General features: G+C 38.5%; 1 protein-coding gene and 1 long non-coding RNA gene across 3 annotated transcripts in view; one reads left to right on the plus strand and one right to left on the minus strand.

Moving 5' to 3' along the window:
* Positions 1-2,298: 2,298 nt before the first annotated feature.
* Positions 2,299-13,104, plus strand: LOC133563352 (myosin heavy chain, fast skeletal muscle-like). Its single transcript, XM_061917439.1, has 39 exons — positions 2,299-2,518; positions 2,592-2,735; positions 2,831-2,987; positions 3,079-3,106; positions 3,196-3,310; positions 3,395-3,487; positions 3,573-3,636; positions 3,716-3,814; positions 3,898-4,001; positions 4,125-4,263; positions 4,368-4,486; positions 4,688-4,837; positions 4,927-5,097; positions 5,238-5,541; positions 5,653-5,720; positions 5,823-5,910; positions 6,014-6,131; positions 6,208-6,331; positions 6,495-6,635; positions 6,737-6,988; positions 7,057-7,299; positions 7,416-7,592; positions 7,700-7,845; positions 7,982-8,072; positions 8,166-8,555; positions 8,652-8,778; positions 8,870-8,988; positions 9,063-9,259; positions 9,484-9,667; positions 9,763-9,928; positions 10,037-10,161; positions 11,261-11,569; positions 11,669-11,872; positions 11,958-12,083; positions 12,166-12,336; positions 12,409-12,513; positions 12,595-12,690; positions 12,773-12,904; positions 13,019-13,104. Exons 1-39 carry the CDS (start codon positions 2,312-2,314, stop codon positions 13,037-13,039), a joined length of 5,814 nt encoding a protein of 1,937 aa, XP_061773423.1. The 5' UTR covers positions 2,299-2,311; the 3' UTR covers positions 13,040-13,104.
* LOC133563354 (uncharacterized) overlaps positions 5,207-26,204 on the minus strand; it is a 31,058-nt gene continuing 10,060 nt past the window's right edge. The window contains exons 1-4 of one of the 2 annotated variants that reach the window (XR_009809031.1): positions 24,497-24,720; positions 21,508-22,403; positions 20,786-20,824; positions 5,207-6,645 (exon numbers count right to left, since the gene is read on the minus strand). This is a non-coding gene — a long non-coding RNA (uncharacterized LOC133563354). Of the gene's footprint in view, positions 6,646-20,785; positions 20,825-21,507; positions 22,404-24,496; positions 24,721-26,204 lie in introns of those variants that run through there. The other variant, XR_009809030.1, reaches the window with a different exon arrangement.

A 26,204-nucleotide genomic window follows, 5' to 3' on the forward strand; every position in this document is an offset into this window, starting at 1 on the left:
TATCTATGTCAATTACAAACTTTATTATTCACATGCTACATGAAGCACAGCACTCATACTGCCTACAAAAAAAAAAAAAGATGTCTTTACGTCATCGGTAAATAAAAATGTAACCTAAACGAGTATAAGAATTAGGTAAAAATTCTCAATTTGTTACATATCGTATTGTATTTGAAATGAATGTAATTTTCACTTAAAATGTAAACAGTATGTTTTTTTTTGTAATCCTACAAATATGTTTAGTGTACTGTGAACTTTGTCAGTATTGAATTTATAGATCCTAGCCAATTTATACCATGTTTCCCTAAGAACGCTGAATTTCCATTTTAAATTAATTTCAAACCAGTCCCTTGAGAGTATGTTGCAATTTAACCATGCTGGGAATAATTAGTCTGTTTTTGGACACAGGACAAAAATACTTTGTTGAAAGTTCAATTAAATGATTGACAATTTGATAAATTGGTAATTAAATACCTATTGCATGTGCAAAGTAAGTTCGGCAAAATAGAACATTTTTTAATCATAACTCAATATCGTGTTGGATAGTAAAGACATGCAGTGCCTAACATTCTTGAGCGACAAGCCAGACATGGAACAACAGCTGCATGTTGTTGTTTATAGCTTAGGATCACAAGAGTCAAATGACTCAAAGAATGAAATGACAAATTAATATCACTAACAATACATTAAGTTGAGGAATTTAACAAGTAAGATCTGTCTGACACATAATAAACACATACTTACTAAATGTATATATGGACAAACAGTGTGGAGATAACTGAGGAGTTCCTGCTGAAGGTAAATATCTTCATAAAGACAGGATATATACAGTATGTAAATATTTTATATATTAATTGAACCTTAATATTTATAGAATGTAATATTTTGGAATCATTGTACCTCATTTGTATGTGTCTATTGGATGCCCTATGTACTTCAATACAGTGATTAGTAAACCAATTATATTATTAACTATGATGCTAAAACATTTTGTAATCATACTTAATAAGGCATGACATATATTAAAAAAAAACAACCAAGTGGTTTAAATTGCTGAAAACCCAAAACACAACAAAAGTATACACTTCCAACATGTTTTAACTTAAGCCACTACTTGCTGTGGGCCATACCACATTTGGCATGTACACCATATTTAACTTTTGCTGTGCAAGCAAACCTCATCCAATATAAGGACGGTTTGAAGAGAGAAACGGCGTGGCGATAACCCAGGAGTTCCTGCATAAGGTAAAGATCTTCATATTTACATTCACTTGGTATTCTTTAATGTGTTAGTGTCTTGAGATAACTTGTGTTGTTATTTGGCACTATACAAAGAACATTTACTTCACTTTATATTTTCCTCACACTATTGAATACATTTGTGGTATATAGACTCTAGACCAGTGGTTCTCAAATGGGGGTACGCGTACCCCTGGGGGTACTTTAAGGTACGTCAAGGGGTACGTGAGATTTTTTTTTTTAATATTCGATAAATAGCCACAATTAAAAATCCTTTATAAATATACCATTTGAATAATACTTCAACAAAATATGAATGTAAGTTCATAAACTGTGAAAAACAAATACAACAATGCAATATTCAGTGTTGACAGCTGGATTTTTTGTGGACATGTTCCAGAAATATTGATGTTAAAGATTTATTTTTTTGTAAAGAAATGTTTAGAATTAAGTTGATGAATCCAGATGGATCTCTATTACAATCCCCAAAGAGGGCACTTTAAGTTGATGATTACTTCTATGTGTAGAAATCTTTATAATTGAATCACTTGTTTATTTTTCAACAAGTTTTTAGTTATTTTTATATCCTTTTTTCCACAAATAGTTCAAGAAATACCACCACAAATTAGCAATATTTTGCACTGTTATACAATCTAATAAATCAGAAACTGATGACATAGTGCTGTATTTTACTTCTTTATCTATTTTTTTCAACCAAAAATACTTTGCTCTGATTAGGGGGTACTTGAAAAAAAAAAATTTCACCGAAAAAAGGTTGAGAACCACTGCTCTAGACTACAGTAAGTAGTATATTTTTTTCTGTTAGACTATTATATCATTGCTGAAGATATTGAATAAATCAAAAGACGATTTTAAAGGTACACTGACTCATTCTGTTTTGAACAGTATTGGACCACAGAATTAACAGGAAAGGCGTCAACCAGGTAGGTCCAATCTGAACGGTTGTTGAAACGATCAAATCATAAATTCTGTCCGACTCAAAATTCACACCATTTCTAAAATGACTGTTCCTTTAACATATTTAAAATAATCTTACAGGCAAACTTCCACCATGAGTACTGACGCAGAAATGGCCGTTTACGGCAAAGCTGCCATCTTCCTTCGTAAACCAGAGAGGGAGAGGATTGAGGCTCAGAGTAAACCTTTTGATGCCAAGACAGCCTGCTATGTAACCGATGCCAAGGAGCTGTATTTAAAGGGAATAATCACCAACAAAGACGGTGGCAAAGTCACCGTCAAAGTTCTGGACACTAATGAGGTTGGAATCTTTAAACTTCTAAACAAAAATATGTTTGACTTTTATTTTTAACGTGACTAATGTCTTCTTGTAGGAGAAGACAGTTAAAGAAGATGACGTCACTCCGATGAACCCTCCCAAATTCGATAAAATTGAAGACATGGCCATGATGACCCATCTCAATGAAGCCTCTGTTCTGTATAACCTCAAAGAGCGTTATGCAGCATGGATGATTTATGTACGGATAAATGCCCACTGAGTAGCATATCAAAGGATTGTATGTACAGTTTTAAGACATGCGGTTAACTGTGTTACACCTCTGATCTCTATCAGACCTACTCTGGGCTTTTCTGCGCAACAGTGAACCCCTACAAGTGGCTCCCAGTGTACGACGCTGAAGTTGTGTCTGCTTATAGAGGCAAGAAGCGTATGGAGGCTCCACCCCACATCTTCTCTGTCTCTGACAACGCATATCAATTCATGCTTACTGGTATGTAGTTAGCTAACACTTTTCAGTTTTGAACAATCAAAGCATTCAGCAGCAGAAATACAAAATTGATTGCACTTTTTTATTTTAACAGATAGAGAGAACCAGTCCGTCTTGATCACGTATGTTTTTGTTCGTTTTAAAATGAGTTTTTTTTTTTTTTTTTTAAACACAGGAAAACATGTTTGAATTAGTTTGCCTTTATTTCCAGTGGTGAATCTGGTGCGGGAAAGACTGTGAACACCAAGCGTGTCATTCAGTACTTTGCCACAATCTCAGTTGGCGGAGATAAGAAAAAGGATAGTGCAGGATCAGCACAATTTAAGGTTTGTAAAATTACAAAAAATTTGGATATATTCTAAGAGAAAAACAAATAAGTTTGTTGATCTTATTTCTAAACCTGATTGCAGGGCTCACTTGAGGATCAAATTATTGCTGCCAATCCTCTTCTGGAAGCCTATGGTAATGCCAAAACTGTGAGGAATGACAACTCTTCTCGTTTTGTAAGTATAGCTACCTTTTGCAAGAAAAGAACTGTTTTACTCTTATCCAATTAATGACTGTTAAACAAACCTTTGTTTAAAACAGGGTAAATTCATTAGGATCCATTTTGGTACAACTGGCAAACTGGCCAGTGCTGATATTGAGACTTGTAAGTACAAAAAAACCCCCAGTAAATTTAGGTTGCAGTAGAAGTGTGCTTGACTGTAATTTAAAAATGTTATTTGCAGATCTGCTGGAGAAGTCCAGAGTGTCATTCCAGCTTCCTGATGAGAGAGGCTACCACATCTTTTACCAGATGATGACCAATCACAAACCAGAACTGATTGGTATGGAGTGGAACAGTCATTTTAACAAGCTACATCATTCAAATGTGTCCAGTAGTTGCTAATTATTACATTTGAATTTGCAGAACTGTCACTCATCACAACCAACCCCTACGACTTCCCTATGTGCAGTCAAGGACAGATCACTGTGGCCAGTATTGATGACAAAGAAGAGCTGGAAGCCACCGATGTGAGTAAAAGTACTTTGTAAACAATGTAATTCAAATAGATGTAAATACATTTGAAGATATGTTTCATTAATTTTCTTTTCTGAGTTATATTATCATAATTTAAATACCTTCTTTGCACACAGAATGCCATTGATATCTTAGGCTTCAGCCATGAGGAGAAGATGAGCATCTACAAAATGACTGGTGCTGTCCTCCATCATGGTAACATGAAGTTCAAGCAGAAGCAGCGTGAAGAGCAGGCTGAGCCTGATGGCACAGAGGGTACGTAGCAACTAAATTCCGATTTGCAGAGGTAGAATGGGTAAAACAAATAATATTCATTTTAGTCTATTTTAAGTCTAACAAAAAAAAAAAAAACTTTTCAGAAGCTGACAAAGTTGCCTACTTGTTGGGTTTGAACTCTGCTGACATGCTGAAGGCGCTGTGCTATCCTAGAGTGAAAGTCGGAAATGAGTATGTCACCAAGGGACAGACTGTAGCTCAGGTAATTATTCATATTTAGGGTGGTATATGTTTAAATGTTAAATTGAGAGCTCAAATTTAGAAAATGGAATAGAGATTAATTTGTATGTAATTTTATTGTAATATATTATCATTTTGTTTTTAATCATATGTTCAACATATATTACAACATTTAAATGTCAACAAAAAAAACATTCTTAATCCTTTCATCTATTTCATTCAGGTCAATAACTCAGTGACAGCCCTTGCCAAGTCCATCTATGAGAGGATGTTCTTGTGGATGGTCATCCGTATCAACCAGATGTTGGACACTAAACAGTCAAGGCAGCACTTCATCGGTGTGCTGGATATTGCTGGTTTTGAAATCTTTGATGTAAGCTTCATTCGTATGAAATGAGTAAATCATATTTTCAGACATTAGTCATGGTGATGGACTGGTGTAAATTACTTGTCTTCCTGTAGTTCAATAGCATGGAGCAGCTGTGCATTAACTTCACTAATGAGAAGTTGCAACAGTTCTTCAACCACCACATGTTTGTCCTGGAGCAAGAGGAATACAAGAAGGAAGGCATTATCTGGGAGTTCATTGACTTTGGCATGGACCTGGCTGCCTGTATTGAGCTGATTGAAAAGGTAAGTATTTGATTCAGAACAAATATTTGAAACTAATTGAATGGACAAAAATAGTGTTGTATTGCTATTGCACTTAGAAAAATAAAACAAGATAATTTGACTGAATCGCTCAAAATGTTTATCTCTACTCATTATTTTAGCCAATGGGTATCTTCTCCATCCTTGAAGAGGAGTGCATGTTCCCCAAGGCCACTGATGTATCCTTCAAGAACAAGCTCTACGACCAGCATCTTGGCAAAACCAAAGCCTTTGAAAAGCCAAAACCCGCAAAGGGCAAGGCTGAGGCCCACTTCTCCCTGGTGCACTATGCTGGCACAGTGGACTACAACATCGGTGGCTGGCTGGACAAGAACAAGGACCCACTGAATGATTCTGTTGTGCAGCTGTTCCAGAAGTCTCCAGTTAAACTTCTGGCTTTCCTATATCCTCCTGCTCCTGCTGAGGGTATGCATAGAGTTCTGTTTTCTGTTAGAATAATGAAAGTTACATTTTTATCACATGAATATCACATTTTACTCTATGGTGAATTGCATTGTCCACCAAAATAATTCACAGAAGCGGGAGGCAAGAAGGGAGGCAAGAAGAAGGGTGGCTCTATGCAGACTGTATCCTCACAGTTTAGGGTAAGATCATCTATTTTGGACAGGTCATGTATAATTTTTATTTTGAGTGAGTAAACACGAGTTACATTGTATGACAATAATCCCTGTTTGTAACTTTTTCAGGAAAACTTGGGCAAGCTAATGACTAACTTAAGAAGCACTCATCCTCACTTTGTGCGTTGTCTGATTCCTAATGAGTCAAAGACACCAGGTAATTATATCAATAAAGTATTTTATGTAATATAATTAGGTTTCAAAATGCTGTTAATGAATATTGATAGCTGATAAAACATTATAGTTGTCTATTTCAACAGGTCTGATGGAGAACTTCCTGGTCATCCATCAGCTCAGGTGTAACGGTGTGCTGGAGGGTATCAGAATCTGCAGGAAAGGTTTTCCCAGCAGAATTCTCTATGGAGACTTTAAGCAGAGGTACTATTTGTAATTTAAAGGTTTTTACTATTTTTATAAGACTTAACTTATGTAACAATATCCACTGACAAAAAAGGTACAAGGTACTGAATGCCAGTGTCATCCCTGAGGGACAGTTCATTGACAACAAGAAGGCTGCAGAGAAGCTGCTTGGTTCAATTGATATTGACCATGACCAGTACAGATTTGGTCACACCAAGGTAAACTAATTATTGAGTTTAAAGTTGTATGTGTAATGTGATTAGTTGTTTTCTAAAGATTGATTGTATTCTAAAGGGTTCAATCCACAATAACGTGTTGTTGACATTTCATTGATTTGGGGTAGATGAACATCTGCTGAACTGTATGTTTCAATCTGGTCAGGTCTTCTTCAAAGCAGGTCTTCTGGGTACTCTTGAGGAAATGAGAGATGAAAAACTGGCAACTCTGGTCACAATGACTCAGGCCCTCTGCCGTGGTTATGTCATGAGAAAGGAGTTTGTGAAGATGATGGAAAGGAGGCATGTTGAAAATCCTGAAAACACAATCAGTATCAAGATAAAACAGTAAATTAGTCTAAATATTCCATACAGTGTCCATAACTAAATATTTATATCCACAGAGAGGCCATCTATACCGTCCAGTACAACGTGCGCTCATTCATGAATGTCAAACATTGGCCATGGATGAAGGTGTACTACAAAGTTAAACCTCTGCTGAAGAGTGCTGAAACTGAAAAAGAGCTAGCCCAGATGAAGGAGAATTATGAGAAGATGACCACTGACTTGGCTACGGCGCTTGCTAAGAAGAAAGAACTTGAAGAAAAGATGGTGTCTCTGCTGCAGGAAAAAAATGATCTGCAACTGCAAGTGGCATCTGTGAGTACATACCAATTTACAGATAAGCATGTGTTTACAAAAAACAATAACACATTTCGGTCCAACAGGAGTCAGAAAATCTGTCTGATGCTGAAGAGAGGTGTGAGGGTCTTATCAAAAGTAAAATTCAGCAGGAAGCCAAACTCAAAGAGGTAACCGAGAGATTAGAAGATGAGGAGGAAATCAATGCTGAGCTTACTGCAAAGAAGAGAAAACTAGAAGATGAATGCTCTGAGCTCAAGAAAGATATTGATGACCTGGAGCTTACCTTGGCCAAAGTGGAGAAGGAGAAACATGCCACTGAGAACAAGGTAAGTAATTATCGTACATAGTTACAGTATCTGTCTGTTTGTATATTGATCTGTCTATCTACAGTTAACACCATCTGTCATTTGATAATAACAGTTTTTTGTTTTGTTTTTAAAAGGTGAAGAACCTGACTGAAGAGATGGCGTCTCAGGATGAGAGCATTGCTAAACTGACCAAGGAGAAGAAAGCCCTTCAGGAAGCTCACCAGCAAACTCTTGATGACCTGCAGGCTGAGGAAGATAAAGTCAACACTTTGACCAAGGCCAAGACCAAGCTTGAGCAGCAAGTGGATGACGTAAGAGTTATTTAGGTTATTAAGTCACATTATTATGTTAGTAATTTGTACTACAAAAAGAAGATTTGTTTTGAATGTCATAAAGACTGAATCATATCACTATACAGCTTGAAGGATCTCTGGAACAAGAGAAGAAGCTGCGTATGGACCTGGAGAGAGCCAAGAGAAAGCTTGAGGGTGACCTGAAACTGGCACAGGAATCCATCATGGACCTTGAGAATGACAAACAGCAGACAGATGAGAAAATGAAGAAGTAAAAAAATAGTTATTTATGTCAATATAAATACAATTCATGACATGTAAAACATGTGTAAACATTCTGAATATTGGCATTACGTGTATGAATTATGTTAAATATTCTAAATATTTGCTCTTTGACATCTCCATAGGAAGGACTTTGAAATTAGTCAGCTTCTAAGCAAGATGGAGGATGAGCAGTCAATGGGTGCTCAGCTCCAGAAGAAGATCAAGGAGCTTCAGGTGAATGTTTTTGTCTGTCTGTCGAACTGTATGTATGTTCTATGTTATATTTTACAACGTAAAAAGTAAACCAACAACAACATGTCTCAAAAGGCCCGTATTGAAGAACTGGAGGAGGAGATTGAGGCTGAGCGTGCTGCTCGTGCCAAAGTTGAGAAGCAGAGAGCTGATCTCTCCAGGGAACTTGAGGAGATCAGTGAAAGGCTGGAGGAGGCTGGAGGTGCCACTGCTGCTCAGATTGAGATGAACAAAAAACGCGAGGCTGAGTTCCAAAAGCTGCGCCGTGACCTTGAGGAGTCCACCTTGCAGCATGAGGCCACTGCTGCCGCTCTGCGAAAGAAACAGGCTGACAGTGTTGCTGAGCTGGGTGAGCAGATTGACAACCTCCAGCGTGTCAAGCAGAAGCTTGAGAAGGAAAAGAGTGAATACAAGATGGAGATTGATGATCTCTCCAGCAACATGGAGTCTGTTGCTAAAGCAAAGGTGCATAAACATGTTACACTGTCTTCAAACAAACGCTTTAATACTGTAAAATATGTAAAAACTGACCAATGATTTCCATACATTTTTACACAATAGGGCAATCTTGAAAAGATGTGCCGTACTCTTGAGGACCAATTTAGTGAACTGAAAACCAAGAATGATGAAAATATTCGTCAGCTCAATGACCACAGTTCACAGAAAGCTCGTCTTTTGACAGAAAATGGTAGGCATAACCCAACTTTAGATTACAATGATTTCCTGTTTTTAGATGTAAAACTGAACACACACTAACGTGATGATTATTTCCAAAAAAGGTGAGTTTGGCCGTCAAATTGAAGAGAAGGAAGCTCTTGTCTCACAGCTGACCAGAGGCAAACAAGCCTTCACCCAACAGATTGAGGAACTGAAGAGACAGATTGAAGAGGAAGTCAAGGTGAGTAATAATACTCACCAAATAATGTCTTGCACAAGAAATATGTTCATAAAGTGCAATATTTGTTTTACCAGGCAAAGAACGCTCTTGCCCATGGACTTCAATCAGCACGCCATGACTGTGATCTGTTGAGGGAGCAGTTTGAGGAGGAGCAGGAGGCTAAGGCTGAGCTTCAGCGTGGTATGTCCAAGGCCAACAGTGAGGTGGCTCAGTGGAGAACTAAATATGAAACTGATGCTATCCAGCGAACTGAGGAGCTTGAGGAGGCCAAGTGAGTGTAATTTCAATTATAACAATTATGCAGGCATATATTTAGTTTTCACCTAAGCGAGCAAGTGGTTGCTACTAGTTCACATTGCAGCATATTAAATATTGACCTTTTTTCACATGATTATCAACATAATAAACTACATACTTGGATTTCCCTCGATGCAATGTATGTGTGTATTTAGAATTTTAACACAAATGCTCATTGATAACCATGTTTATAAACAGGAAAAAGTTGGCACAGCGACTTCAGGAGGCTGAGGAACAGATTGAGGCTGTGAACTCCAAGTGTGCTTCTCTGGAGAAAACAAAACAGAGGCTCCTGAGTGAGGTGGAAGACCTCATGATTGATGTGGAGAGAGCTAATGGGCTTGCTGCTAACCTAGACAAAAAGCAGAGGAACTTTGACAAGGTAAAACTTCTTATTTAGTGCAGTCAAGAGATACCAAAAGTCAGGTAAATACTGTATGTATTGATCAAAATATATTGTAAAAATGGCTGAACTAGGTGTTGGCAGAGTGGAAGCAGAAGTTTGAGGAGGGACAAGCAGAGCTCGAGGGAGCTCAGAAAGAGGCTCGTTCTCTTGGCACTGAGCTGTTCAAGATGAAGAACTCTTATGAGGAAGCTCTGGATCAGCTGGAGACCATGAAACGTGAAAACAAGAACCTGCAACGTAAATTCCTCCAATACTTTAACTGTGGAGTCAGCATATAATTCACAGTATGTGTTACAATGATTAATTCTGATTCTATATTTGCAAACTCTCTTTCCATCTCTGTAGAGGAGATCTCTGATTTAACCGAACAGATTGGTGAGACCGGGAAGAGCGTCCATGAGCTCGAGAAGGCCAAGAAACAAGTGGAGACAGAGAAGTCTGAGATTCAGACAGCTCTTGAAGAGGCTGAGGTGATCTAACATAATATCCTTTAGCTCAGTGTTTTAGTGTGCCGTGAAATACAGTCTGGTGTGCCGTGGGACACTATCTAATTTCACCTATTTGGGTTAAAAATATTTTTTTCCAAACCAGTAATTATAGTCTACAAATCATGTGTGTTTAGGTTTTTTTAAATGTTTTTTTTGGTCCTGTCCAGCTTCTCAGGCAATTTATATTGTTGATGTAGATTCCCATATCGGCCTGACAAATTTACTTTACTAAAGAAAAAAAAAGTGTTGTTGTTAAGAGTCGGTGTTGTCTGGAGCTCAGCAGAGTAATCGTGTAATACTCTTCCATATCAGTAGGTGGCAGCCGGGAGCAAATTACTTTGTAGATGTCGGAAACAGCGGGAGGCAGTGTATAGGTAAAAATGTGTCTAATGCTTAAACCAAAGATAAACAAAAAGTGAGTGGCACTAAGAAAAGTCATTGAAGCTTAGGGAATGCTATGCAGAACGAAACTAAAACTAAACTCGCTACAAAGGTAACAAATACAGATTGCTAGACGAAAGCAAAGACTTACTGTGGAGCAAAGACAGCGTCCACAATGCACATCCGAACATGACATGACAATCAAAAATGTCCCCACAAAGAAGGATAAAAACCACTTAAATGATCTTGATTGCTAAAACAAAGTAGAATGGGGAAATATCGCTCAAAGGAAGACATGAAGATGCTACACCAAAATACCAAAAAAAAGAGAAAAAGCCACCAAAATAGGAGCGCAAGACAAAAAATAAAACACTACACAAAGGAAAACAGCAAAAATCTCTAAATAAGTCACGACGTGATGTGACATGTGACAGTACACCTACTTTGAGACAAGAGCTATATTGATGCATGGTAGGTTATGGTTTATAGTCATATCTAACAATTGCGACAACGACTTAATACTGTCAACTGAGTTTCGGTTTTTAATGTTTTCTGCTGGATGTGTGCCTCTGGAGTTTTTCGATGCTAAAAATGGGCCTTTGATCAAAAAAGGTTGAAAAACACTGTTCTCGCTGAAGTGTATACCTTATCATACTGTACCTGAGTACAAAGAATAATATATCATTATCAATGTCAATAGGGAACTCTGGAACATGAAGAGTCTAAGGTCCTGCGCGTCCAGTTGGAACTCAACCAGATTAAAGGAGAAGTGGACAGGAAACTGGCTGAAAAAGATGAGGAAATGGAGCAGTTTAAGAGGAACAGTCAAAGGGTGATTGAGTCCATGCAGAGCACTCTGGATTCTGAGGTCAGGAGCAGAAATGATGCCCTAAGAATCAAGAAGAAAATGGAAGGAGACCTGAATGAGATGGAGATTCAGCTGAGCCACGCCAATCGACAGGCTGCTGAGTCTCAGAAACAGCTGAGGATCGTACAGGGACAGCTGAAGGTATTTACAGTAAATGTGATGATCTATATCACACACTGTGGTGACTGGTCATGTTGTCATTCATTGATTATCATAACCATTTTACCTTGAACTAACTAGGATGCACAGCTGCACCTTGATGATGCAGTGAGAGCCCAGGAAGATCTAAGAGAACAGGCCGCTATGGTGGACCGCAGGAATGGTCTCATGGTGTCTGAAATTGAGGAACTTAGAGCTGCTCTGGAACAAACAGAGAGAGGCCGTAAAGTTGCTGAGCAGGAGCTGGTGGATGCATCTGAGCGTGTTGGACTTCTGCATTCTCAGGTAAACAAATACATAATTATTTAAGAAAAAAAGTTTTGTTATCTGTAGACTTTACACTGAAAATATACATATTTTGATATCTTAGAACACAAGTCTGATAAACACAAAGAAGAAGCTTGAGTCCGACCTGGTCCAGATTCAGGGTGAAGTGGATGACACAGTTCAAGAAGCAAGAAATGCAGAAGAGAAAGCCAAGAAGGCCATTACTGATGTACTTTTGTTTTTTCTTTATAAAGTTTTCCTCGCTTCTCTTCTCAATAATTTCCTAAAAACAATGAATTTTTTCCTCCTAGGCTGCAATGATGGCTGAGGAGCTGAAAAAGGAACAGGACACCAGCGCTCATCTGGAGAGAATGAAGAAGAATCTGGAGGTTGCGGTCAAAGACCTGCAGCACCGTCTGGATGAGGCTGAGAATCTGGCCTTGAAGGGTGGCAAGAAGCAGCTCCAGAAACTTGAGTCCAGAGTAAGATAGTTATATCGAAAAAAAAATGCCATCAGAGAGTATGCCTGTTACTTAAAACATTGTTTTCTCCAGGTGCGTGAGCTTGAGGTAGAGGTTGAGGCGGAGCAGAGACGTGGTGCTGATGCTGTTAAGGGTGTCCGCAAATATGAGAGGAGGGTGAAGGAGCTCACTTACCAGGTGATTATTGCCATTAGTATCAAAAAAAGTGGCCTTGAACTGATATGTACTTACATTTGCAAACACATATTTCTATTACAGACTGAGGAGGACAAGAAAAATGTCAGCAGGCTGCAGGATCTGGTTGATAAGTTGCAGCTCAAGGTGAAGGCCTACAAGAGGCAGGCTGAGGAAGCGGTAAGGAAAAAATCCAGAGTGCAAAAAGTTACACTATTTATCCAAATGTATTTTTAACTGGATGTTGTATCTCACTTTGCAGGAGGAGCAGGCTAATGTTAACTTGTCCAAGTGCAGGAAGGTCCAGCATGAGCTGGAGGAGGCTGAGGAACGTGCTGACATTGCAGAGTCTCAGGTCAACAAACTGAGAGCCAAAAGCCGTGATTCTGGCAAGGTAATTTCGTTGAGTAGTAACTAAATGCAATCAAAACACTAAAACCTAAAAAATATTACGAAATGGAAATTAAATAAAATTTTAATGAGTGTCCAATTGTTTACTTGTTTGCAGGGGAAAGAGGTAGCTGAGTAAAGAAGACTTATAATACCAAAGGTTGCATAAAATTCTTTAAAAATAAAATATGTGATGCTCTGAAACATGTGTATTCGCTTATCTCTGACTTTTTTATTTTAAAAACAAGCTGTCGACCAAAAATGGCTGCACCCCTGGTCTAAAGAGATCACACACATCATAGTGTGTTCTTTTCTTGTGTGGCATACTTGAACAGGCCCGACATACTGTATGCTGCTCACTACTCATCGCACACGATAATGACGGCGGCCCCTGGCAGCACGGGAATGACACCAGACCGGACCGCGGCTTCATTACAAAACATTGGAAGAGACTAACATTTTAAGCAGATACCTAAAAACAATCCGGCATTGTTATAGAAATGATCGTTGACTCACTTTTTTGAAGTAAGTCCTTAAACACTTTTCATGCAATTTTTATAGCATAATAAACTCAATGGAAAAACATATGTCCACAGCAGAGGACACTGGTTCTCAGGAATATAACAAATGACATCTATGACATGAACAATACAATTTCTGTAATCCATTTCACTTTTATCTTTGCATTGCCTATAATAGGGTTGTCCCGATACAAAAAAATATTTTTATACTTTAAAAAAATAAAGGGAGACAAAAACAAATGTTATTATTGGCTTAATTTTAAAATAAAATCTTCTGGTACATCAAACATATGTTTCCCTTTGCACTCGAAGCACACTTTTAGAAGGTTAAAATAAAAATCTAATGCATTTTGGACTCTGTGCTTTTCTTATTGCACTAAAAGGACGATTTGCCATTTTATGTATTACATATGGTCTGCCATTATCTAGGATTAAGTTAGAATAGGATAGAAAGCTTTTAAACATTGTATTAAATGCTTCATCATTTATGGTTTCCACTCTTGATAACTCTGATAACAAATCAATTTTTAGTTTAGGGAAGTTCTTAACATTATAATTTATCATTGACAAACGCTTGCTTTGTTCCTTTCATAGCTTGTAATAACTGTCCGTAATTAACATGTCATCTAGCACTGATCTCAAAGTTTAGGTCTAGCATGTACCAAAAGGTTAGAAAACAAAACTTTAGCTAACAATAGTTCATTTGTAGGTAGGGCTGGGCGATATATCGATATACTCGATATATCGTGGGTTTGTCTCTGTGCGATATAAAAATGTACTATATCGTTATATTCGAGTACACGTTCTCACGCAGTTGCTTTTAGCTGCTTGCATTACACTGCAGGCGTTTCCCACTCTTTCTTATCTCTCCTTCTCACAGACAGCAAGCGCACCTTCTTACATTTGTCACGTCATACATCACATACGTATACTCTCTCGTGGAGTAGAGAGGTAACAGCATGGGCAACGTTAGCTGTGATGCTAGCGAAGCCGTGCGAGTGGTAATGCGAGAGAAAAAAGGTGCGATCAGGTTACAAATGAAGGAAGAATTAATTCCCAAGAAAAACAGCAGGGGGTCCATGGTCTTGCGGTGGTTTGGCTTCAAGCGGGAATATGTCGAACAGACAACTTTAATTTGTTTAGTGTGGTGCACAAGCATTGCTACAAAAAGTAGCGTTACTGCTAATATGTAGCATCATTTGAAAAGTCACCCGCTAGAGAATGAAGAGTGCACACTCCGCATGTCAACATCTCCGTTCGGTGCCACACGCCCACACAATCAAAATGCCGAGGCAAACATTTCCAGATCAACACCGTATGAAAAAATTGTCAACAACAAAAGGAGATAATGTCTGTAGTGAACTACCACACAGCGAAGGACGAACACTATTTAATTTCCTATTATGCAGCTCATTTTTATTTGACACTTATTGAAATATCTTGTGTGACCTCATGCACAAAAGTGCACTTTATTTGTTTTAAACTGTTGTAGTGGCCAGATCAACACTGTATGAAAAAAAAGTCAACAACAAAATGAGATAATGTGCGCAGTAAGCTACCACAGAGCGAAGGACGAACACTATTTGATTTCCTATTATGCAACTCATTTTTATTTGACACTTATTGAACTATCTTGTGTGACATCATGCAAAAAAGTGCACTTTATTTGTTTTAAACTGTTGTAGTGGCGTTCGATACAAAAAGTGCACTTTAATTTAGTGTTGTGTTGATATGTCATCTTAGTGACATCATGCACACAAGAGTACTAATATCTTGTTTTAAAATGTCTCTGACAATCTTGCACTTTCTGTTTTGGAAATGACATGAATGTTTGTGCCACTGCTAAATAACAGTTTAATAAATACAGTTTTGGTCAATTTACCTAGCTGTGATTTCCCTCTCTGCATGAAAGTTTAAAATGAGGATATATTAATGCATTATGAACAAGAATATTTTAATGTAGACAAATAGAATCATCATACTGCTGTGATTATATGAATTAAGTTTTAATTTAAGGCTAAGGCAAAATATCGAGATGTATATCGTGTATAACGATATGGCCTAAAAATATCGAGAAAAAAGGCTGTATCGCCCAGCCCTACTTGTAGGGCTAGTAATCTCTGTGGCTTACCTTTCATATGACTCGATAGAGCTGACTTTCCTATTGCGAAAAGCTAGCTTTCCTTTTTGCATATTTTGCAGCAGGCTACACGTGAATTTGGTCCACATTTTATCCAAAGTTTGTATTTGTCATTTTCCATCCAATGTTCATTAAAACGACAACCTCCCCCGGCATGATGGACCGATGCACCACTGTCCTCTTGGGGGCAACATACAGCTCTGGCATGACCACAACCTAATGTAAGGGCTTGTGCAAAGCCAACAGATCAAGCGTGTAGCTTTCATTTTTAAGAAAACTTTTTTTTTTTTTCCCATTTTATAATTAGCCTATTGAGGCAGACTACTGGAAATATGGTGAACATTTCCAAGCATTTACAAGCACTTCACCCAAACTTCAAATATTTTTCAAACCTTGAAAACACATTAAAATCCAAGCATTTTCAAGGTTTTCAAGCACCCGTACGAACGCTGATATTAGCTCTATTAGAGTACTATCAAAAGGACTATGTGTCGCAGGCTGATGCAAATCTTCTTTGACATCCATCCATCTATCCATTTTCTACTCCTTGTCTCTTTTGGGGTCACGGGGGGTGCTGGAGCCTATCTCAGCTGCATTCGGGCGGAAGGCGATGTACACCCTGGACAAGTTCCCACCTCATCACAGGGCCAACACAGTTAAACAGACCATCCATCCATCCATTTCCTACCACGTATTCCCTTTTGGAGTCGCGGGGGGCGCTGGCGCCTATCTCAGCTACAATCGGGCGGAAGGCGGGGTACACCCTGGACAAGTCGCCACCTCATCAGGGCAGTTAAACAGACAACATTCTTAAAAAAAAAAAATATGTCTGTTTTTCCTCGATTGGCTGTCTTTTTACACATTGCTTTTTTGCTACATTTAAAGGAGGTGTGTCAAAGTCATTTTAGCTCAGGGGCCGCATGGAGTAAAATCAGACATGTAAAATCATGACATAATAATTTAAAAATACGAGAACTTTAGATTGTTTCTCTTTGTTTTACTTCGACCCAGAATAGTACATCCTAAAAAATTTACATATCACAAATGATACTCTTGACAAAACATTTCAAGTTAGTTGAATATTCTGAGGAAAACATTGGTGCAGTTTCAACAACATTGGAAAACATTACTAAAACGGAGGCTTTTCAAGGGGTTTGATCATTCCTGGAAATGACTAGCTTAGAATGGCCAAAAGTAAAGATGTGTGTGTTCAAGTTGAAGGAAACGGAAACTACAAATGAAATTACCTCAAATATATCGTATTTTTCGGAGTATAAGTCGCACCTGTCGAAAATGCATAATAAAAAAGGTAAAAAACAGACAGTATATACGTCACACTGGAGTATAAGTTGCATTTTGGGGGGAAATTTATTTGATAAAACCCAACACCAAGAAAAGACATTTGAAAGGCAATTTAAAATTAATAAAGAATAGTGAACAACAGGCTGAATAAGTGTACGTTATATGACGCATAAATAACCAACTGAGAAGGTGCCTGGTATGTTAACGTAACATATTATGGTAAGAGTCATTCAAATAACTATAACATATAGAACATGCTATGCGTTTACCAAACAATCTGTCACTCCTAATTGCTAAATCCGATGAAATCTTATACGTTTAGTCTCTTACGTGAATGAGCTAAATAATATTATTTGATACGGTAATGTGTTAATAAATTCACACATACGTCGCTCCTGAGTATAAGTCGCACCCCCGGCCAAACTATGAAAAAACGTATAGTTCGAAAAATACGGTACCTGAAATACGAGACATAATGATGCATTATGTACATTCAGCTAGCATAAATAGCATGTTAGCATCGATTAGCTTGCAGAAATGCAGTGATTAGCACTCCAACAAGTCAATAACATTAACAAAGCTCACCTTTGTGGATTCACGCAAAGCAAAAGACGTCGGATGGACAAATAGAGACAAAGAAGGAGTGGCATAAAACACGTCTCTCTGTGGCAGCATCAAGGTAAGTTGCACATGCTAACAAACTATGGTGCGTTCAAGGACTGCTGAAATCAGGACAAAAATGGTGCGCGCCAAATACTCTCATCAGTGAAGCATGTTTAATGTAAACAGTGGGATTTCGAACAATTAGGAAGGTTTGTGTCATGTTTGTCCTCCTACAGAAACCATATTAAAACAAAACATATATTTTTTTCCTCATATTTTTCCATTTTCATAAATATTTGAAAGCCGTGAAAGCCGTGCATTGCCGACCCCCGCCCTACACTCACCACGAGTTGGTGCTTTGCATATACTTGCACTAGTGTTGGTGTTGAAGCCAAGAACAATTAGAATGGACTTTCCATCACTTTATGTAGATAAAAGTTTATGTTTTTGCAGTATTTGTCAGAAATTATCAGTAATGGTATGACATACAGGGGCCAACATCATCGCGTCCCCTCCATCTGGGGACAATGCTTCCATAGGGGTAGAGTGATTACGTGATGTGCGCTGTTATTCGGAATTGAAAAGAGTTGAGATTAAAGTTGTGCTGCTCCCGAGCGCCCTTCTGGAATTGTGTTTAGGGAACATCCGACCAGCAGGATGACACACAACTCTTTAAACGCAGCAAAAAAGTCATGTGTAAAAAGACAGCCAATTGAGGAAAAAAAGGAAAACATTTTTTTTTTTTTTTTTAACAAGAGACAAATCATAATACGCACAGATATTTAAAAAAACCACACACACGGCTCTGAATACACACACACACACAATGAAATACAGACACAAAATAGTTCACGATCATGTGAATTGTATTAAAGACGGACGGATTGAGATATGCATTTGCATATAATAAACATGCTTAACATTTACGATTGTTTTGGCCCTGACCATTTTTCAAACACTTCGCTAACACACAACATAACCTGCACAACATCGTCACGCGGGATCATTTTCAAGCCACAGATCATCAGTCTGTTGCTGACTTGGGTTGGAAGGAGGAGATTGGGCTAAAAATCTGCGAGGTTGGATGTACTAGGCTTAAACATTTTTTTCTCTCCATTGTTTTCTACTCATTGTTATACTTAATAAAACAATTTAAATCCCAACTATTAATAATATCCATCCATCCATCTTCTTCCGCTTATCCGAGGTCGGGTCGCGGGGGCAACAGCCTAAGCAGGGAAACCCAGACTTCCCTCTCCCCAGCCACTTCGTCTAGCTCTTCCCGGGGGATCCCGAGGCGTTCCCAGGCCAGCCGGGAGACATAGTCTTCCCAACGTGTCCTGGGTCTTCCCCGTGGCCTCCTACCAGTTGGACGTGCCCTAAACACCTCCCTAGTGAGGCGTTCGGGTGGCATCCTGACCAGATGCCCGAACCCCCTCATCTGGCTCCTCTCGATGTGAAGGAGCAGCGGCTTTACTTTGAGTTCCTCCCTGATAGCAGAGCTTCTCAACCTATTTCTAAGGGAGAGCCCCGCCACACGGCGGAGGAAACTCATTTCGGCCGCTTGTACCCGTGATCTTATCCTTTCGGTCATGACCCAAAGCTCATGACCATAGGTGAGGATGGGAACGTAGATCGACCGGTAAATTGAGAGCTTTGCCTTCCGGCTCAGCTCCTTCTTCACCACAACGGATCGGTACAACGTCCGCATTACTGAAGACGCTGCACCGATCCGCCTGTCGATCTCACGATGCACTCTTCCCTCACTCGTGAACAAGACTCCTAGGTACTTGAACTCCTCCACTTGGGGAAGGGTCTCCTCCCCAACCCGGAGATGGCATTCCATCGTTTTCTGGGCGAGAACCATTGACACGGACTTGGAGGTGCTGATTCTCATTCCGGTCGCTTCACACTCGGCTGCAAACCGATCTATTAATAATAATTGTGTTTAATTCCGAACGGGACAATCGGTATAACATGGATGGATGGATGGTTCAAAGGAACAATTGATCCTTTTGTCATAGCTATTTCCAGTGCTTTAAAAATTCTGCAACGATCAGTGTTTACTATTAAACCTAAACCTTTCCTTGTAGGCAAGGAAAATGGTAATATAATTAAATATGGGGAATCATTTATTTGAAGCATAGTTGCTGGTAATGTGAGGATGTGAGTTACAACCAGATTATTTTTGCAGGATTGATTTTATTTTGCCATGTATTTACATTTTACAAACCCTAATCTCACAAAGTGACAACTGTGTGATTCTTCTACCCAGTTTTAAAGGGAAACTGTAGTTTTTAAGGAATTTTGCCAAACATTCACAATCATTATTAGAGACAAGAACACAGAGGTCTTTTATTTTTAATTATTTTAAAGATGATAAAAAAAAAACATCATAGTCATGATACATGCAGCACATCATGCATGTGTCATGGCAGACTACATAACCTGCCTAGTCAGCGGTGTACAGCAAAACATGAAATGTGGGCTAATACTTCACAGATACTCTAATATGATTGTTCATGTTTTTTAGTCAGTACAGATTGGGGTCTTAATGCATTGTGTTATGCATTACAAACTCAAACGTGTTTCGTGCTGACATATAAGCTATCTTATCACTCACCGTAGCTAGCTCACGCCTAATACCGTATGATTCCCGGGCGCAGCCACCGCTGCTGCTCACTGCTCCCCTCACCTCCCAAGAGGTGATATCGTGTGTGTGTGTGTGTGTGTATGTGTGTGTGTGTGTGTGTGTGTGTGTGTGTGTGTGTGTGTGTGTGAGACTATCATTGGTACATTAACTTTAACTTTAGCACACTGATGTGTTAATGTGTTAGAAAAAAGGTTCCTCTGTGTTTGCTCTTACAATTACAATGTCGCCACAGTTTGGTTATTGTATAGGTTACGGAACATATGTGAAGTATTGACGACGGTTTTGCATTCATGGAATGCATTTTTAATGTTTTTTGGAGGTGAAATTGACTGCTCCAATTAATTACAACAAGATGATTTTTACATTTAAGAATGCAAAAAATGTATATTTTGTCTTCTTTTCTCTCATAATGATTGTCAACAATAGGCAAAATTCCCAAAAAAATGCAGTTTCCCCTTAAGGGTGACATAAATCACTATTAGTGGGATAGACAAATCAAAATAAAAGTCAAAAGTATGATTTATCCACAGTAAATATAAAAAAATGTTGCTATACACTTTCGATGTCAGGAGCTACAACCAGTGTTAATGTATGGAAATGTTATTTTATCATACTATAGTATCATGTAAGTATTACAATATTGTATTTGTACACATATCGGCCTACCGTCTCAGCTTCTTCACCTGTTGTCCTTCACATTCAACACTAAAATGAAGAAAAAATATAGAACTTAATTAATAAAACATTATACATACACTGGAAATGGGAATACGTCATCAGCTTTAATATTCAAGGTAACTGATTTTACATTCTGCTGGATTTGCCAGCCAGCACTTTTTCTGTGTCCGAAGTGGCTAATGCTAAGTTAGCTAGCTAATGTTAGAATTTGCTGAGTTGAGTTTCTTTCGAACATGAACACACTTACATTATGATACATCACATAATTTCATATCATTTGTACAGCACATCTGAAACTGAGTAGTAAGAAGCAAAGCTTATTTAATCCATACTTGCCAACCTTGAGACCTCTGATTTCGGGAGGGGCGGGGTGAGGGGCGTGATTGGGGGTGGGGCAGGGGCGTGGTTTTGTGGCGGGGGCGTGGTTAAGAGGAGAGTATATTTACAGCCAATTCACCAACTCAAGTATTTCATATATATATATATATATATATATATATATATATATATATGTGTGTGTGTGTATGAAATACTTAACTTTCAGTGAATTCTAGCTATATATATTTATTGTATTATATATATAAATTAAATAAATAGTTGAATTTCAGACAGCACCTATCAAATACACACTAATAAAAACACAGTTGTTCTACTAACTGTACTGTGCTTGCTGGTTACTTTGTTACTAAAAAAAAAAAAAAAACACCTACCTTTCACTATTTGAGTAACGTCACTTCCGAGTTTCCAGAAGATGGCGCCAGTATGTGCTTTGCCCTGCCGTCTCTCGCTGTCAGCTCTGTTCGTTTTTGTGTTGTTTGCGTCTATTTTTGTCTCTGTCAGCTCACTGCTTGTGTATGACCGCCAAACACTGTTGGATCTCTGCCCCTTTCCCACTGATATGATCAACTTCGACGTTGGCTTTTTCGACGTCCCAGTCAGCTTTTTCACCTGGCCGGATCACTGCCTTCCTTTCCTGCCTCGTGGCTCCTCTCCCCCGCCACCTGCGGGCTGTGTGTTGGGCCCTACCAGGATTAGCTGCGCCCTTGGACGTGCTGGCCCCCGCCAGGTTTGGTCTTGTGAAAGCAAGATCTTTGACAAACAAAACGTTTATCCTGAAGGATTTCTTCACTTCCCGCAGACTTCGCTTCTTCTGTGTGACGGAAGCATGGCTGAGAGCTGGTGAGTCTACCCCTCTTGATGAACTTCTGCCTCCGGAGTGTTTCTACTTTAATTCTCCGCGGCCGTCCGGTCGAAAAAGAAGAGGATTAGCAGTCATTTTTAAAAATGCCTTTAAACGCCATCAGATCCGCCTGCAATCCTCCTTTTCAAGCTTCGAACTGTGCATGTTTGAGCTAGAGTGGGCGTGGCCTCCAGCTCCAGCTGAATTTCGGAAGAAAATTTCTTCAGGGAAGTTTTCGGGAGAGGCGCTGAATTTCGGGAGTCTCCCGGAAAATCCGGGAGGGTTGGCAAGTATGATTTAATCCCAACCATTTCCCACTTCAAAACACTTACTGACAAATATGTTCACTTATGCTCACCTCTTTTGTAACACAATGACAGCATCCATCCATCCATTTTCTTTTGGGGCCACGGGGGGTGCTGGAGCCTACAATGACATCAGTGAACTTTTAATACAGCAGTTCTTGGAATAGATAATTATGTAAGTCATGAAAAACATAATGAGATGAAGAGTATCTTGTTTTCCATTAGGTTGAAGGTATTTGTCAAAATTATTTTCCTTGTATTTTGAAAGCACTTTTAACTTTGAACAGCCTCTTAAAGTGGATCTTACTAGTACATTGTTTAACTGATTTGCTCAATCCATTCCATAATTTCATTCCACATGCTTGAACTAAGGTTATGTTTTTCTTCTTTTGTTGAAAATAATTGTTGAACATTCCTGGGTAGCAGGTTATAGTTTGCTTTGTGTATAATTTTAGCTGTTTGCAAATACACCAAGTCATTCAATTTCAGTATTTTTGATTTAATAAATAAAGGGTTTGTATGTTCTCTACATCCAACAGTATGTATTATTCTAATTGAGTTTTTTTGTAACACGATTAACAAATTGAGTTAACTTTTGTAATTATTCCCCCTTATTTCTGCACAATAAGTCAGATATGATATAAGCCATTTTTTCAACCTTTTTTGAACCAAGCCACATTCTTTTCACTGAAAATATCCAGGCAGACACGATCCCATCCTTGTTGCTGTTGTTGTGTGCCCAACTTGTCACTTATCAGTTAGTGCAAACTAAACTTAATAATTCACCAAAAGTAAGCGTATTGTCTTTTTCTGCCTTTTACTGGTACGGAACTTATAGTTAAAGCCCCAACGATTGTCACACACACACTGGGTGAGGTGAAATTTGACCTCTGCATTTGACCCATCCCTTATTCCACGCTCCTGGGAGGTGAGGGGAGCAGTGAGCATCAGTGTGCGCCGCACTCAAAATAATTTGGTGATTTAACCCCCAATTCTAACTCCTTGATGCTGAGTGCAAGCAGGGAAGCAATGGGTCCCATTTGTTGTAGTCTTTGGTATGACTCGGTCGGGGTTTGAACTCACCACCTCTCAGTCTCAGGGCGGACACTCTCACCACAAGGTCACTGAGCATTACATGGTTAATCTGCTGATCCTCAGACAGCACAGACACCAAACAACGGAAGATAATTTGTGGATTATAATTGTTGGTTTACAAAAAATATTTTTCCCACCAATTAGGCGAAATTGCAAAATTTCCCCCGACACACCAAACAATATCTCAGGGTACACTAGTCTGCCGCAACACAGTGGTTGGAAAACATTGATATATGCAGTAGTTAATATGGAGTGATTTTTTTTTGTCCAGAACCTATTTTGCTTTATGTTGTATATTTTTACATGGGATTTCCCATTAATTTTCTCATCTTTTGTTACACCCAAAATGTGGTTTATTTTACTCTGTCAATGTTTATACTCTGTCTATTTGTATTTGTGTTTGACTTTCTTTTCGACTGTTAACAAATAGCATTTTTTTTTCCTTTTACTGAGATTCAAAGATAGTCTGTTTTTGTCAAACCCTTGGTTCATTTCTTCTGTTATTATTTGCACTACCATGAATTGATTAACGTGGACCCCGACTTAAACAAGTTGAAAAACTAATCCGGGTGTTACTATTTAGTGGTCAATTGTACGGAATATGTACTGAACTGTGCAATTTACTAATAAAAGTTTCAATCAATCAATTAAAAAAGCTTTTGTGTGTTCTTTCCTGAACAAAATGCAGTCGTGTTGTCTTTAAATACAACTAACTTTAACAATTTGGTAACTTTACAAATAGTGTGTGTATAAGGATTAAACAATGTTGGTCCCCAGTATTGATCCCTGTGGTACACCGCAAGATATAACCAGCTGTGTTGACATATTTTCATCTATCTTCACATGTTGCTTCCTGTTGGTTAAATAGCTTGGTTGCTTAGGAATATAGTATTTATTTTCAAACCATACATAAACCTGAACAATGTGCTCAGCAGCCTCGAATGGAAAATAAACCAATATTTTTTTACTACTTTATTTACATCAAATACATCAATTCACAATACTGATTTTTTGGAAAGTCTACTTTATGTCAGGCTGCAGATTTAACATACAGTAAGTGCATTGTTTAAAAAAATAATCAGAAATTTAAATAAAACATTCAAAGTATATTAAACAAACCTTTAAGATGGGAGGCAGTGGCGCGTGAGTCATTAATTGCAACGACAGAGGAGTGAAAGTTGCTGAAAATGTGGCGATAATACTCCCTGTTTTTTTAATCCACCCCTTGTTCGTGTTTTTATTTCTGTTACCTTTGACTCATAAGTAAGCTATTTTAATACAAAACATTGACGAAACATTCATAATATATCACAAAACAAGACGTCGCAAAGCCCCGCCTAAAAAAAAATGTAAGTCTGGGAAGTGACGTAAACTTCGCGCATGCGTGTATTCATCATGTTTTCTGGGCCCGACCAGTGTTGACTGTAATTTGTTTAATGAATGTTTGTTTGGACAAATAACTTACTTGGGATTAAAAGGGAACAAAATATAAACATGAACAAGGATTGGATAAAAAAAAAGGGAATATCATCGCCATATCTTCAACAAGTTTCAATCTTCTGTCGTTGCAATGAATGACGCACGGGGGCGCCACTGCCTCCAATCGTAAATGAATGATGTACTTTGAAATCATTTTTTTAAACTGTAGATTTTTTTTAAACAAGGCACTTAAATTTTAATAAATAAAAATGATGAGTATTGTAATTTATGTATTTGATGTAAATAAAGAAGAAAAAAGGCTGCTGAGCACATCAGATATTGGTACTGTTTCAAAATAATTACTGTATTTGTATTTTTTGGGGAAATATCTTTTATTGAAGTTTACAGTTAAAATCACATTTGATGATCACACTCAAATGCACGCTTGAGGACTACTACCCACCACGCAGTCTGATAGTTTATATATCAATGATGAAATATTATCAATCAATCAATCAATGTTTACTTATATAGCCCTAAATCACTAGTGTCTCAAAGGGCTGCACAAACCACTACGACATCCTCGGTAGGCCCACATAAGGGCAAGGAAAACTCACACCCAGTGGGACATCGGTGACAATAATGACCCAGTGGGACGTCGGTGACAATGATGACTATGAGAACCTTGGAGAGGAGGAAAGCAATGGATGTCGAGCGGGTCTAACATGATAACCATTACCATTGCAACACATGCCAATACGGCCTTTTTAGTTTACTAAATTACAATTTTAAATTTCGCGGGAGTTTCGTCTTCGAAACGTCGTGTACTGATGACGTGTACGCAAGACGTCATGCGTTTTAAGGAAATATGAGCGCTGCACACACACAGCTAAAAGTCGTCTGCTTTAACGGCATAATTACACAGTATTTTGGACATCTGTGTTGCTGAATCTTTTGCAATTTGTTCAATTAATATTGGAGAAGTCACGGTAGAAAGATGGAGTTGGGAAGCTTTAGCCTTTAGCCACACAAACACAAAGTGATTCCCTGTTTAAAATTCCTGGAGGTGAAACTTTCCTATGGATCAGAGCGCGGTCAAGACAACATGGATCCCTACCAAATGTCAACCAGCAGGTTTCGGTGAGAAAATTGTGGTTAAAAAGTCAGTTCTTACCGGAGAAAAGCTGAGCTTGTGCCGTCCATAGCTGCCGTCGACTCCCCTGAGACACTGCGTGTCAAGACACCCGTGGAGACACCCTTCCGACTATCAGGTACTACTTAACTCACTAAAACACTAACAACACAATAGAAAGATAAGGGGTTTCCCAGAATTATCCTAGTAAATGTGTCTGAAAACATCGGAATCCGTCCCAATGCAATCAGGTTTTTTTTTTAACTTGTTTTTTTT

Source organism: Nerophis ophidion, linkage group LG12 (assembly GCF_033978795.1).
Source record: "Nerophis ophidion isolate RoL-2023_Sa linkage group LG12, RoL_Noph_v1.0, whole genome shotgun sequence".
NCBI lineage: Eukaryota > Metazoa > Chordata > Actinopteri > Syngnathiformes > Syngnathidae > Nerophis > Nerophis ophidion.